At 43.0% G+C, this 16,555-nt stretch overlaps 1 protein-coding gene across 1 annotated transcript in view; it reads right to left on the reverse strand.

Moving 5' to 3' along the window:
- Positions 1 to 12,608: 12,608 nt before the first annotated feature.
- The window catches only part of LOC115083407 (serine/threonine-protein phosphatase 6 regulatory ankyrin repeat subunit A-like), a 190,340-nt gene continuing 186,393 nt past the window's right edge, over positions 12,609 to 16,555 (reverse strand). Inside the window, exon 28 of the mRNA XM_029587212.1 lies at positions 12,609 to 13,153. Within this exon, the coding sequence (XP_029443072.1) occupies positions 12,951 to 13,153 (203 nt within the window). The 3' untranslated portion in view covers positions 12,609 to 12,950. The remainder of the gene's footprint in view (positions 13,154 to 16,555) is intronic.

Raw genomic sequence — 16,555 nt, forward strand, 5'->3', positions numbered from 1 at the left:
TGGATTTTCAGAGAGGCTTCTAAAAAAGTAAAAAGTAAAAAGTCATGGGATAGGTGGCGATGTCCTTTCGTGGATTACAAACTTGGATTAAATGGTCAATTTTCTCAGTAGGATTAAATGGTCAATTTTCTCAGTGGAAAAGGGTAAACAGTGGAGTGCCTCAGGGATCTGTACTTGGACCGGTGCTTTTCAATATATTTATAAATGATCTGGAAAGGAATACAATGAGTGACATTATCAGATTTGCAGATGATACAAAATTATTCAGAGTAGTTAAATCCCAAGTTGATTGTGATAAATTGCAGGAGGACCTTGCAAGACTGGAATATTGGCTGTACAAATGGCAGATGAAATTTAATGTGGACAAGTACAAGCTGATGCATATATTTATTTATTTATTTAGGTGTCGTTCCAAAGGAAGATCACAACGGTTTACAAAATCAGTATGCACATTCTTGGTCGACATTCACATTCTGGTTCAACATTCATTCAGCATTGTAGCAAATACATATTCTAGTGCATATTCATTCATCTTCTAGGTCAACATGACTGTAAATACAAATTCTAATTCTACTATCATTTCACATTATGCATATTGTTCATTCTGCTATCATGATTTCTGTTATTGGCAGTGTGGTTATCGGCATATAGGGAAAAATAAGCCAGTCTGCAGTTACACAATGTTAGGTTTGATATTAGGAGTTACCACCCAGTAATAAGATCTAGTTGTGATATGGATAAAACACTGAAATTGTCAGCTCAGTGTGATGTGGTGGTCAAAAAAGCAGAATATTAGGAATTATTAGGAAGGGAATGGGTGACTAAAACGGAGAATGTCATAATGCCTCTGTATCGCTCCATGGTGAGACCACACCTGGAGTACTGTGTGCAATTCTGTTTGCCGCGTCTCAAAAAAGATATAGTTGCACTGGAAAAGGTACAGAGAAGGGCAACCAAAATGATAAAGGGGATGGAACAGCTCCCCTATGAGAAAAGACTGAAGAGTTAGGGCTATTCAGCTTGGAGAAGAGACGGCTGAAGGGGGATATGATAGAGGGTCTTTAAAATCACGAGAGGTCTATAACAGGTAAATGTGAATCAGTTATTTACACTTTCAGCTAATAGAAGGACTTGGAGGCACTCCATGAAGTTAGCAAGTAGCACATTTAAAACAAATCAGAGAAAATTCTTTTTCACTCAATGCACAATTAAGCTCTGGAATTCGTTGCCGGAGGATGTGGTTAGGACAGTTAGTATAGCTGGGTTTAAAAAACATTTGGATAAGTTTCTGGAGGAGACGTCCATAAAGTGCTATTAATCAAGTTGACTTAAGAAATAGCCACCGCTATTACTGGTATTAGTAGCATGGAATCTATTTAATGTTTGGATACTTGCCATGTGCATGTAACCTGGATTGGCCACTGCTGGAAACAGGATGCTGGGCTTGATGGACATGGTCAGACCCATTAAGACAACTTCTTAGGTTCTTATATTCTTATTTTCTGATCCCTAGATGGCATATATGGGTGACTCAGGGCACTCTCATCAGCCCAACAGCTTGATTGGCATCTGCTCAAAGATGCGCCATGAGTGCTGCTTAATTATTCCTCTGCAGGGGCTGCCAAGTAGGAACAGTCACCTTCCATCCCTCTCTTATTGAGCTGTTGTGCCCACATTAGTTTTGCGTGAGGAGGGGGGGGGGGCGGGGGGAGAGAGAGAGAGAGAAAGAGACCAATATGAAACTTTGCAATTTATACCACTGGTTTGCTTACAAGAAGGGATGTAGCTGGGGAGATAAAGAGAGATTTAGTGGGAGTTGCAGATGATGTGCCCTAGCAGTATATAAACCCCTGCCACCATCTTTCGGTGTGGATTTGCTTAGTGGATTCTTGGCTGGATTTTTAGTTAAGCTCTCAGAAGGCAGGATGTTCCTGCCTCCTGTTAATTATTTTGGTTACTTCAGTTCAGAGGATCCTTTTGAGTTACTCTCTTGTGGGATCAGTCATTAGTTTGATCTATTTTTTGGCTTATCTATTCTTTTGCTCCATTTTGGAAACTTTCCCTGTAAGAGCCTTGGTACCTCATTCACAGAGGATTTGGAGAGTCCGTGTGTAAGGTTAAATCAAGGGGCAGGGAAGATTCTGCTGCTCTCTAACCTCACCTGAACTGAAGATCCCTCTGAACTGAAGCAACCAAAATAAGGGATTTTGGGAGATAAAGACGTTTTTCTACACTTCATGTCTCTTTTTTTCCCCTCTTTTTGAGTCACAGTTTGTGTTTGTTCCTTTTGGGACTGAGTGCCCTTGGTACCAGGGACCCAGTTTCCAATCCATTGGGAGGAAGAGGTGTCTCACCTAGGAAGAGCCTGAGGCGTGGAGGTTTCATCAGAGAGGAATGGATTCCTGTCCATTGCATGAGGGAAGGAGCTGACGGTATTGTTCAAGAGTTGTTTTTTTTCTACTGACTCAAGTGCGCTGCACTTGAGAGGAGCGGGCCCACGGGTGCTTTCAGAAGGTGATCCGAGATGTTTAAGAAGATTACAGGACAGGTATGAGAACTGGGACTTGCTGTGCTCTGATTAGTACTTTGGGACTAAATTCTAACCATTCTGCGGTAAGAAGAAGACTGATTATAAATTTGGGAGCTGGAAGAAGGATTATGCCTTCTTCAGTCTGAGTAATCGAAAAAGGAGAAGGAGATCAATTGCTGTGGAATTGACTTCCATAAATTCAGAGACTTTACTAGAAGAGTGAAGCCACAAATGTATTAATCTTTCTTCTTCATTTTTGTTCATCAACTTTATTTTAAATCGAAGTGCTGTAAAGATTCTTCATTCAGTTTATCAACTATCAGTAAAGGAGTTGGAAACCATTTTGCTTCTCAGTGTGATTATTGCTGCTTTTGACTGTGGAGATTATCGGTGCTGTTTACAGAGACTGGGAAGAGGGCTGTGTACATTGGTTGATGTAAAAGGGCCTTGTAGCTATGCTTCCCCCCATAGGGAGCCCTGGACCTCAGAAGTAAACGCTCTCCGTGGAGAACTGGTTGCCAATAGGGTCTATTTTACTTCTATGTGCCTTTTGGGACAGCATCAGGGTTGTATCCCACCTAGGGGGTTACAAAAAAAAACCTAACAAAAATAAGATCATAAAGCTATAGACTTGATATCGTACAATGACTGGATCCATGATTAAAAACACAGGGGTTCTTTGTAGACTATGATTAAGTCCTTAGTGCATATCCCTGTGTTTGATGGTTCTCACTAATACAAGGCACAGTGAGTAAAATCATTTTGAAGTGAAAGCAAGAAAAAGAGGGGACACATTTGGAGGTGAGTGTTACTTCAAGGAGAATAGAAAAACCTGAGGGAACTCAGCAACTAAAATAAGCAATGGATGTTTTATGAAGGAAAACATGAATGATCAAAAGTGAAACGCCTGGCTTTTTGGGGAGAGAGGGAGGGGGGGCAGTGGGAGTGGGGGTGTGGGGCGAGGTGAAACAAATTATTTTCTGACACAGTGCAGCTCAAACAGAAACCCACAAAACCAAGCATGCAGGCAAGCTAATGAGAGGGCAAATGATTCCAAGGACAATCAAGACACATTTGGTTGATGATACAGCAGGAAAAAAAAGAAATACCTGGAATTCAATCAAAACACAAAAAAAGATTCCCACAAATAACTGTTTTCAACCCCGATGAGAGGAGAAAAGTCTGTAAACTCCAAAGAGTTTACAATGTGATTACAATATCAGTGCTGACACTGAGATAGCAGAGACTGATTACTGCGGCACAGAGGGGGAAAATAGAAAATGGAAATGGAAAACCCAAAAGATAGACAAGATAATTTGTAATAGATGATGAAAATCAAGGATCATCGAACAAACAAAATGTCTATCAAGGATTATTAACTTTTTCAAATAAATAGAAGAACTAGGGGGCAGTCCATGAAGTTAGTAAGCAGCACATTTAAGACAAATCAGAAAAAAATTATTTTTCATTCAGTGCACAGTTAAGCTCTGGAATTCATTGTCAGAGGATGTGGTTAGTGCAGTTAGTGTAGCTGGGTTTAAAAAAGGTTTGGATAAATTCCTGGAGGAGAAGTCCATAACTTGCTATTAATCAAGTTAACTTAGGGAATGTCCTCTGCTATTATTGGCATCAGTAGCATGGGATCTTCTTAGTGTTTGGGTACTTGCCAAGAACTTGTAACCTGGATTGGCCAATGTTGGAAACAGGATACTGGGCTTGATGGCCCCTCAGTCTGACCCAGTATGGCTACTTCCCATGTTGTTAAGGTTGCAAAGTCAGAGCATCACAAAGGTACTAGACTATGAGAGCTCTGTGGCATCACACCGGAAAAGGACAACAGACTCTGGGCCATGGATATTGTTGCACAAGAGTTTGCAGACAGTGTAAGGGTGAGGGACTTTAGGAAGGAAAGCCTAACATGAAACCCCAAAACCTACAAACTATCAGAATACTAGTCTCCCTCCCCCTCCACTAAAACAGAGACTGCCAGAGGAAGGCATGGAGCCACACTGCTGTAATGGAGTATATATCCCTGGAGGAAGGAAGAAGAGAGATGATAGGGGGAACTACTGTTCCTACGGGAATTGTGGGCAGTGCTCACCTATAATGATTGACAGAAGGCTCAGGGGGAGGATTCCCAGGTGAGGGAGGGCAGGAAACCCGGCACACAGGTGAAATTGAAGAGCAGTGTGGGTCCACTCAGAGGTAGGGAAAGGAGCTGACTGCAGCCAGTGGTAGAGAGGCTACAAATTGGAAGTTATAAATTGTCCTAATGGTTTGCACAATGGATTATAAACTGAGGTGTTATCATGCTGCTCTAAAGGAAAAGACAAAAAAAAAAAAAAAAAGCAATGCAATGAGAGCTCTACAAACCGTAAGTGACCTTGTTTGGGCTTTGGACACTGAAGCTGCAGCCACGACTGGATGTCAGAGTTAATAATATGGGAGAGCTTGCAGACTGCGAGGGTGCTGAGACGAAGGCAGGAACTCTAGAAGCTGCACGGACTTCGCAGGGGCAGCAGAGTCTTGGCAAGGGTAAATGTGATACCCGGGAATAAAGAAAGGAGTTAGGATCATTGCCTGAATGAACAAGTTTCTGGATGGGAGAATCTGAGCCTGAAAGGAGGCCCAGGGACCCAAGTGTGCTCAGAGGAAGTGAGTAGAGGCAGGGCTCAGTTCGGAAGCCTAAACCTCAAGCTATGTCGCCATAGAGAGCCCAAGACACAGATCTGAAAATAGGACTAACCCAGCCACAAGGAGAAAGCAGAGTGGATCTGGTAGAGAAAGACAATCTTGTGTTCGGGAACCGTTGGGAGTGTGGACAACACTTCACTTCAACTGCCTGGACTAGTGATCCAGAAAACATTACAGGATCTAGAAAGTCTATGCAAATCCCAAATCAATAATTAAAGCACTAAAGGGAAAACCACTTCCCATCATCCGCCGTTGTGAATGTGGGGCAGCCCCAGCCTAAAATATTTTGTGTGTGATAGGTAAGCCAAGAGAAGAACTCGTCTCGGACCTTTTCAACTCCGTGTACTGGCTCAGGTTGCCCCTTGGGACTGGTCCAGTTCCACAGCAGTTACAGCAAACAGGCTCCAGACGACTTGCCAGGAATTCAGACTATTACAGATGATATCCTGATTATAGAAGGCGACACCACAGAAGACGTTACCAGGAGCCATGATGTAAAACTGGGAGACGTTCCAGAAAGATGTTGAGAGAAGAGCATCAAACTCAGTAAAACAAAACCTAGACTTAAGGAAGGTGCTATTTATCAGACATCAAAAGGGTCAGGAAGCAGACCCCAGATTGATTCGGCAGATGCCATGTGGATGGCACAGGCCAGAGAGGGGTGAGTCAAAAAAAGGCTGAAATAAAGGGAGGGAAAAAAAAAAAAAGATATCACAAATCACAGTTTATTTTAAAGCTGTGCGATAACTTACATAGAAATACTAGATCAGACTAGAGGTCCAGTTCATCCAGCATCCTGTTTTCAGCGGTGGCAAAGAGAAGATGCTTAGGGGATACGTGACAGACCCAAGGCAAGTGCAGTGTGGTCCATTCCCTCCTAGTTTCCGGCAGACAAGGTTTAGGGATGCACTGAAGCCACGGTTCATATCCCAGACTCTTAACTCACTCTCTCTCTCTCTCTCTATATATATCACGGTCGTAGCGGGAGCCCCCAGTTGGCTTGCTAGTAGAAATCAGGGAGCTGCAATGTCAGGGTGCATCGGGAGGGAGGGAGGTTTAACCTCCTGTGCCCTTGGTGTGGTCATGTCCATGGTCGTCCCCATTAAGTCGCAATCCACTGCTTCAGTCACTGGGCAGGGGAGTTCTCCAGGACATAAAAAGAGACCAAGAAATAAATTTGCATACGCTCTCCACTCGCAGTCCTAGTGTTCGCTGAGGATGTGTCGAATTAGAGGTGCTCAGCAATCTTTCTCTTCCCCCAAGGACCCTCCCAGCCCTCTCTTCCACCTCTCCCCAACCCAACACTCTTTCCTGACCTCTTACCCAGAAAAGTCTATTTTTTTGTTTTTATCTTCCTGATTTGTAAATCTGCCATCTTGGATAGATGAACATACGAGATCCCCACTTAGTTCCCTCAGCACCTCATCTTTCTCATGCCTAACCGCAAAGCCCTGAGGCCTGGTAATGCTAGCGTGCTGAACATCCAACCTCCCAGGTCCCCCTGTATAACCTGGCAGACAGACCTGGCTATGTGAGCGCCACTAGGGTCTTCCTTTTATTTCTGTAAACTTGCAGCTTGCCACACAGTCCCAGCTGCTAGCTTGAGTCTCTCGTCACAGCTTGACCCAAACAGCCACCCTTGCCGGTCAGCCTCCTAGTTCCCCCGCGTAGCCTGCCAGACAGACCCAGCTATGTAAATACCTGTGTTTCCTCTAGGCCAGGGGTTCCCAAGCTTGTCCTGGAGGACCCGACCCCCCCCCAGCCAGTCGGGTTTTCAGGATCCTCACAATGAATGCAGATAAGATTTGCATGCTGCGGAGGCAGTGAATGCCAATTTATCTCATGCATACTCAGAGCCATCATAACCTAGCAGAGAAACCTGGTCTTGTGAAGGCCTGCGTTTCCACCAGGCCTTTGTACTGACCACTTTGCCATTAATTCCGGTAACCCCAACACCCATCGTTGAATTGGTTGAGTATAGCACTTTAAGCTATATATATATTATGGAGATGTGGTGAAATGGGGATCTTTGTGCCTGTTCAGATTTCTTATTTTGCACCAAGAGTTCCCCCGCCTATTAAGACCTCCTCTCCCTTGTAATCCTTGAACTGACAGACAGGTGGCAGCCTAACTCCTGCTAAAATCTGCAGTTTCTGGGAGCTAGGACTGAACAGTTGACCTGCCATGTAGCCCACCTTGAGGCTTGGAATGTATACTTCCCCAGCGTTCACAAGTGGTGTAATGTTGCAACATTATTGTTCCTGGTTAGAAAGGCAGTGCCTTAGGCTTTCATTGGTTTTTACAGTGCCAGTTCCAGAGTGACCTAGCCCAGAATTTGCCTGAAATATCAATCTTGGCTGGGAGTATAGAGGAACCAGATATGTGTCAAGGCCCTGTCCCAGCTCTACACATCTTGGGGCTGATGCAATATCAAGCGCGCAAAAAACGTGCATCCTGGATGCACATTTTGAACGTGCACACATCCCTTCTCTTGGGTGGTCAAGTTAATATTCTAATGAGCTGGCGCGCTAAAAGGGACACGCAATGGATAATTTGCGCATCCCTAGCACGTCCATGCCATCGAGCACCCAGGAGAAGTGGCTGTACGCCGGTAAGGAAAATAGACGCTCAATTTTCCGAGCGTCCCATTTTCCTAACCCATGTAATGCCCCTGGTTAGCAAAATGTGCGCTCATAAATTGAGTTTCCCTTTTCCTAACCTGACCGCTGTCAAGTTTTTTTTAAATTTTTTGTTGCAGCTTTCTGTAGCTCCTTCTGCTTAGTATGGCAACAATATTAAGTAGAAGCAACCACAAAAAAAAAATGTATGTTTTGCTCTTCTGTGCATGGCTTGGGGTGCCTCAAACCTTAACACCAACTCTGGGCTGGCATTAATTTTTTAATGTTAAAATGTGCGTGTCAGGCGCACATTCTTGTTTTTAGATCGGGAGTACTAGCTAATAGCCTCATCAACATGGTATTTGCTTGTGATGAGTGCTATTTGCATGTGATGAGTGCTATTAGCTACACGCCAGTATGAACGCATATTTTAGACTTGCTAACCTCGATATTGCATTGAGCGTGTCTAACGCATCCAAAATGCATGTCCAACCACGTGTTTAGTGGTGCACTGAGCTCAGCGCCCAATATTGCATCGGCCCCCTTGTGAGCACAGTTTAATCTGAACTTCCTTTGGTATTGGCTAAATACAGTGAAACATCTAGTTAGCATTAACTGTATGCAATCTGGTTATTTTGTGTGTTGCTGTTTGCAAATCTTTCTTTTTCTGTTCACTGTTCTTGCTATTTGTTAAGCTCTTTAGTTTATTAACTCTGTCTATGCGACTGATTGACAGTCTTAATATTTTTTTTTTATTTGGTCTGTAGGTGTATTTCTAGGAATTATGTCACCCTTTGGTTATGTGGGGTCTCAGTGTCCTTAGAAACCACCAGAAGATTGCTTGTGAGCAGGATACTTGCCCAAAGGCAAATGGAAACCTAGTTGGCAGATTGCCAGTGCAGGGGTATGATGTGTACAGGTATGCTTGGCAGGACGCTCTGTAGAGTTAACACTGAGTGAGTGCTGGGATCATACTATGGTATTATGTGGTAGGGCAATTTTCAAATTGTCTGCTTTGGGATGAAGTCCATGACTATTTCTAAAGCAAAGATTTTGCACCAATTTTCAAAGTGTGCATGTACATTTGCTTTCAAACGTACTGAAGGTATTCTTTCATGGAAAAAGTGGGTAGAGTTGAAAATGTACTCTATGCAAGTTATTTCCCTCCTTTGATCTAAATATGTCCTCGGGAATGCCTCCTGTGAAAATAGCTAAACATTTGCACAATGTGGAACAATGTGCAGACTCTTAGCTGTATTGAGGGTGAAGTGATTAACATAGGTAAACTGTTTTGTTTGGGTTTTTTTAACCCACATACATCACTTTGAAAACTGTCCTCTATCTTCACTGCATTGCTTACCTGACCTTACCAACATCTGGAAAAGGGTGGAGGATGTGCTCTGAACATGCGTACAACCACGATGTCAGCTCAAACAATGGCCATAGACTAAAATCCCTAGCCCACAATTCAAGTCATCTCACTACTCAAATATGCTCAAAGGCACTTACCAGGCCCAACTCCCTAGGAAACAATGGGGAATAAAATAAAAACAAGCAAATAGAAATCTTTTATTTATTTTGCAATTATATTTATAAGGAAATAAAAAAGAAAGCTCTACATGAAATAATGCCTTATGTTAAAGTAAGAAACCCCCCTCCAAATCAGTAAGTCATGCACGGCTCTAGCCCTTAAAATGCAGAAATTTGTTTTTTAGATAGTGGTTAAAACCAGTGGAAGGCTGCTAAACATTTGTGGATGTGTTTTCTGATTGGTCTGCTTCACTACTCATTTTCCTAGTTTTTCCCAAAGGTATAACAGCTAAAAAAAAATGGTCAAAATCATTCTCATGGGAAGTACTGGGAACTGCTAGGTACATTTGTGTGATGGGGCTCTGCCCATCACCAGAATTGCTCCCATGCAGTATTTCTCCATCACTGAGTAGTGGGAGAAAGGTTTTTTGGGGGGAAGGCTTCAAGGGGAATATAATCCCTGGGAGCAGGCTCAATAGTAAGAGGGCTAGGAATTGGAAAAGAGGGAAGAAGATAAAGAGAGGAGAGAGATTTCAAGTTAAGGAGAGAGCGGTGTGCAGATGCTGGAGATTCCCACAGAATCTCAAGGAGATGAGAGTTTTGGAGCTTGGCTGTGGGGTCCCTTTCCTCGCCCCAGGAGGATTTTGGAACTACAGTTGGGTCTTTTTGTTGCGTTTGGCCAGTCGCAGGTCCATCCCACAACCGGCCACTGGTCCCAGGCCAAGGGGGCCCACTGATGCCGCATTGGGGGAAGACACGGCCGACTGCTGAGCAGGGCTGCCGCAGTGCGCTAGGGAAGCTGCTCAGCTGAGTGGGAGTCCCTAGGCACGCACGTGGCTCGGCGTCTCTTAAAGGGCCCTCTGGATGATCCTGTAGGGCTTCTACTATTTAAGGCCTGGCCTGCCCTTCCCTGCCTCAGATGCCTCGGATATCGGTCAAACTCCTCGGAGTAGCTGTTTTTCACATTATTCTCTCAGGCAGCTTCAGATGGTCCACCAGGTGGTCAAAGGTCTTCTCAAGACCCATTTGTTTAAATTTGCCTATTTTGGTGTTCGTGAACTACTATCAGAACTTCATCCACAATTATTCCCGGATCGTGACCCCTGCTTACGGCACTCACCAGAGGGGAGCAAATATCAAGGTTTGGCCTCTTGAAGCAATCGCTGATTTCCTAGAGTTGAAGAAGGCCTCCCTCCAGCAACTGTGCCTCCACCATCTGGAGCCCACACATACATTTGTCCTAGAAGTTGATGCCTCCTCCTTGGCACCATGCTGAGCCAATACTCCAGTATTTACTCCAGTACAGGGGTTCTCTGCCCTTGCTCCTTCTTCTCCTAAAAGTTCTCTTCTGCTGAGCAGAATTATGGAATTGGAGACAGGGAATTGCTAGCCATCAAGATGATGCTCGAAGAGTGGCAACAGTGGTTGGAAAGTACGCAACATCGGATTACGATATATACTGACTACAAGAACTTGGAAGATCTCCACCAATGACTGAATACCCACCAAGCCAGATGGTTCCTGTTCTTTGCGCATTTGAACTTTGAGGTGAGGTACCGACCTGTAGCCAAGAATGCCCAGGTAGATGCCCTCTCTTGATCCTTTGAGGCAGAAGAGCACGCCTAATCTCCCCAGGCACATAATCAATCCAGCCCAGATTCTTTTGGCCTCTTCTGTGACCATCTCCCCAGGAAAATGGTTGTTCTGCGCCGAGCCTGTCAGAAAGTATTGGAATGGACCCACGATTCGCAGGTCATCCTGGGTGGGCCCAACTCTTGTGCTGCTCCAGTAGTATTAGTAGTCAGGACCTTCGTGGACTCCTGTCCTATCTGTGCACAGCAAAAACCGAAATATATAAATGCCGCCCACAATTCTCGTTGCATATATATCTTCAAGAAGCCATATTATGTAACACCGTATATTAGTACCACTTTTACTTAGCTTTTTCTTGAAGATATATATACAACAAGAATTGTGGGCGGCCTTTATATATTTTTCACAATTAAAAGAAAATAATATTTATCGGTGGCACTGCTTCTATATGAAAAATTATAAAAATGGATGGTTGGTGATTATAAACTCTATAGAGGTAACCTGGATGGTACCTTAAAGCAAATGTAATATATGAAACTACCACCTCCCTCCTTAAAAATATTTTCTAAGGATTTTAAAGGGCTTTCACCATAATAGATATAGCGGGGTAGGTTTTGTGTGTGTTATTATATTGGAGACTAACCTACAATAGTGATTTAATGTTTGAGTGGGAAGGCCATTCTTTCTGTGAAGTTTTTTTTTTTATAGTTCTCCTATGTCTACCATCATGCAGCCTCATACTGTGACCAACTGCTCTACAGCAGGAGCCCCCAAACTCGATCGTCGAGAACTGCAACACAGTCAGGTTTTCAGGATTGCCACAGTGAATATGCATGAGATCTATCTCTGCATGCACTGCCCCATTGTATACAAATAGATCTCATGCATATTCATTACGGAAATCCTGAAAACCCAATTGGGTTTCTGCCCTTGAAGACCAAGTTTGTTCTAGAGCATTCTGGATGACTGGCCACTGTGGAGACAAAGTCATAAATGAGTATTTTATCTTTGGCACTATGATGTCTAGTATGCTGGCTACAGCACTGTCACATTACTAGAGTAATGTTCCTACGTTACAAAGCAAATGTATCTTCACTTAGAGAATCCAACATGAAGAACTACTTTTCATGGCATTCAGTATGTCGAACCTGCATACATGCATTTACTTTGAAGAATTAAACATCACTTTAACCAAAGGAAATACTATGAAAAAGTGGCCCAAAATTATACAAAATACATTGGACTTACATTGTAAAGCTAATACTTTCTGTAATTAGGTAAAGCAGGTATCTGTCCTTTGCATATATTCATAATTATCTTCCACCCACTTAAAACACTGAGCATGAAACAAAGATGCTGAACACCATCCTAAAACTTTCATCCTAAAACTAATGAGAGAAAATTATTTTTTTACTGAATGAATGCATAATTAAGCTCTGGAATTTGCTGCCAGAGGATGTGGTGAAAGCTATCAGTGTAGCTGCATTTAAAAAAAGGATTAGACACGTTCCTGGAGGAAAAGTCCATAAACCATTATTAAGATAAGTTGCGGAAATCCACTTCTTATTGCTGGAATGACCAGCATGGAGTCTGTCTCCCCCTTGGGATCCTGCCAGGTGCTTGTGACCTGGATTGGTCACTGTTGGAAACAGGATACTGGGCTTGATGGACATTTGGTCTACCCAGGATAACAAGTCTTATGTTCTTATGCCATCACATACACAGTGTAAATAACAGAATGCACTCATAGCTCATTTCTGCTCCGTAGGGAAATGAAAGCTCTTGGTCACTAGCAATAGCAACCTGTCTGTCTTCTAGAAAGTTCTTGTTCTGTCTTCTAGAAAGTTCTTGTTCAGCAGTACCTTCTCAGTCTCTTCTGAGGTATGACTGGCATATGTCTTACTCCTCTAACCATGCTAAAAGTCTTTACTTTAACAATTCTGACCACGCCTTGCATAGAGCTAGTCTGTGGCTATAAGTGAGCATCAGCAGCTGCCATTTGGCAGTGTTGTAGTTAGTTGAAATGGGCCAGGGGCCGTCGTCTCCATATACTGAGCAGATTCCCTCTCGTACAGGGTTCCATCTGTTTGCCCTTTCAAGGAAAGGTAGCGCAGAGCCACTGTGTGCCAGTCTAAGATCTCATCAATGTGCACCGAACCAGGTGGGTGAGATCCTCGGAAGAACACACCTGTGAACATAAGAACATAAGAACATAAGAAATTGCCATGCTGGGTCAGACCAAGAGTCCATCAAGCCCAGCATCCTGTTTCCAACAGAGGCCAAAACCAGGCCACAAGGACCTGGCAATTACCCAAACACTAAGAAGATCCCATGCTACTGATGTAATTAATAATAGTGGCTATTCCCTAAGTAAAACTGATTAATAGCTAGGGATGTGAATCGTTTTTCAACGATTAAAATTATCGTCCGATAATGTTAATATCGTCTTAAATCGTTATAGAACACGATACAATAGAAATTCTAACGATTTATCGTTAAAAATCGTTAAATCGTGTTAGTGCGCACTAACGGGAGTTAGTGCGCACTAACTCCCCGTTAATGCGCACTAACTCGATTTAGTGCGCACTAACTGAAAATGATACAAATAAACACTTTCCAGGTCACTGAAGGTCAGTTAGGAATGAATATGTGTTCCTATTGGCTGGCTGCCCTCTTATCTATTGATATTACCAAGCTTACCACTGAGGTGATGGTTGGGGGGATGGGAAATGGAACTGGAAACTAACGAACACCAACAGAAAATGAAACAAAGTGTTCACACTTCCCAGGTCAGTAAAGGTCACTTAGGAATGAATATGTATGTATGTATTCCTATTGGCTGGCTGTGCTCTTATCTATTGATGTTACCAAGGCTAACACTGAGGTAATGGTTGGGGGGATGTGAAATGGAAACAGTTGGAAGCTTGACAAAAAAAGTAATGTAATGATCAGCACTCACGTGACTAGAACTTGTTTGTTTATTATTTTTGTTAGCAGGCACCTGAAATGCTAGTGCATGTTGAATTTGCCAATCACTGTGCATTTTAGAAAGGTGGTCCTGGCTGGAACTGTACACAGTTCAAATATATGTAATTGATTGTTGGTAAGTGTATTTTTTAAGTAGCCACACTGGCACAAGTATGTTTACTTTTCCTCCTACTTAACTCACTAGCTCAGCTTTGTAAGAAGGGCTTCTCTGCTTGTGTGTTGTTTTTGTTTGGTGTGAGGAGAGCAGAAACATCAGATCTTTATTCAATCTACTACAGTCATCTCTTACAGTGCCCTATCCCTATTAATACCAGGAGTGTTGTGATCTTCCTGCACACAGTGCCCTAACCCTGATACCAGTCTGAGACAGCTCCCTCCCTGCATTACTAGTGAGAGGCTGGTTTCACAGACAGGGGGGAGCTGCCTGACCCTCACTCCTGACTTCCCCCATGTCCCAGCTAGTGAATGGTGTGTGGGTGAGGGGGGGGGGGAGGATGGTGAAGTCTGAGACAGCTCCCTCCCTGCATTACTAGTGAGAGGCTGGCTTCACAGACAGGGGGGAGCTGCCTGACCCTCACTCCTGACTTCCCCCATGTCCCAGCTAGTGAATGGTGTGTGGGTGAGGGGGGGGGGGAGGAGGATGGTGAAGTCTGAGACAGCTCCCTCCCTGCATTACTAGTGAGAGGCTGGCTTCACAGACAGGGGGGAGCTGCCTGACCCTCACTCCTGACTTCCCCCATGTCCCAGCTAGTGAATGGTGTGTGGGTGAGGGGGGGGGAGGATGGTGAAGTCTGAGACAGCTCCCTCCCTGCATTATTTATTTATTTATTTATTTTAAGTTTTTCTATACCGGCATTCGCGATGAGTATCGCATCATGTCGGTTTACAATTAACAAGTGAAGAGGTAACAAGAGGTCATAAATAACAATAAATAACAAAAATTAAAAAAAAAGGTAGTAGTAATAGTAACAATATACAAGTGAAAGTTAAGGGTTGCAGTTACAATAAAACAGGGTAGTAATAACTTGGAACAGAGAAAAGAAGCTGGGGTTTTTAACTAGATACATATGATACATATATGCCTATCAATGCATTTGAGGTAATACCTAATTGCCCTAATGCTGTGGAGTTAATTTCTATGTTAAGGTAAAGTCAGAGTGATTAGTCAAAGACTGATTAAGGTTCAGTTTAGGTCAGGAAATGCTTTCATAAAAAGCCATGTTTTGAGTCTTTTCCTGAAAGTGGGGAGGCAGGGTTCCTGTCGCAAATCTGGTGGGATGGAGTTCCACAGTGATGGTCCTGCGGTGGAGAAAGCCCTGTCTCTGGCTGTTATGTGTCGCATAGTTTTGGAATGTGGTATTTGTAAGGATTCTTTGTAGGACTCTCTGATTGGTCTATTTGAAGTAAATATTTTGAGAGGAATTTGAAGGTTGAGCTGAGAGTGTTGATGTATGGTTTTGTAAATAATGGTAATGGACTTATAAATAATTCTGTAGTGAATTGGCAGCCAATGTAAGTCTTTGAGAATTGGTGATATGTGATCTCTTCTCCGGGAGTTTGTTAATATTCTTGCAGCCGTGTTTTGAACCATCTGAAGGGGTTTAGTGTGAGAAGAGGGAAGACCTAATAGTAAGGAGTTGCAGTAATCTAGTTTCGCGAATATTATTGATTGAAGAATTGATCTATAGTCTTGAAAGTGAAACAGTGGTCTTATTCTTTTTAAGACTTGGAGTTTAAAGAAACAGTCCTTAGTGGTTTGATTTATGAATGATTTAAGGTTTAGCTTATTATCAAAGATAGCTCCTAGGTTTCTTACTTGTGGGGTTTGTAAATTCGGTGGAGGATTTGTGTCTGTATTACTGTTTTCGGTGGAAATTAGGAGGAGTTCGCTTTTTGAAGAGTTTAGTATTAGATTTAGGTTGGAGAGGAGTCCATCAATTTTTTGAAGACAAGATTCCCAGAATTCAAGAGTTTTAGTATAGGATTCTTTGATGGGGATGACTATCTGGACGTCATCTGCATATAGATAGTGTTTAAGGTTTAATTTGTTTAGAAGTTGGCAAAGAGGGAGCAGGTAGATATTAAAGAGCGTTGGTGAGAGGGAGGAGCCCTGTGGAACTCCTGAAGAGGAAGCGTAGTGCTGAGATTCTTTGTTGTGTAGTTTAACTTTGTATTTTCTGTTTCCTAAGTACGATTTGAACCACGATAGAGCTGTTCCTGTTATTCCAATATTTGCTAGTTGAATTAGTAAGATAGAGTGGTTAACCGTATCAAAGGCAGCTGAGAGGTCCAGGAGGATTAGCAAGTATGCTTGACCTTTATCCAGGCCCATGATAAGGTAGTCAGTCAGGGAGATTAGTAGTGATTCTGTACTTAAGGATTTCCTGAAACCATATTGGGTCGGGAACAGAATTTTATGTTCTTCGAGGTAGTCTGATAGTCTGGAGTTAACCAATTTTTCCATTACCTTGGCTATGAACGGGAGATTTGATATAGGATGGAAATTGGTGGGATCATTGGAGTTTAAGTTAGGTTTTTTTAAGAGCGGTTTGATGGATGCAATTTTCAGGTCGTCAGGATAGATTCCTTGTGCTAGTGAACA

This window comes from Rhinatrema bivittatum, chromosome 2 (genome assembly GCF_901001135.1).
Source record: "Rhinatrema bivittatum chromosome 2, aRhiBiv1.1, whole genome shotgun sequence".
Lineage (NCBI taxonomy): Eukaryota > Metazoa > Chordata > Amphibia > Gymnophiona > Rhinatrematidae > Rhinatrema > Rhinatrema bivittatum.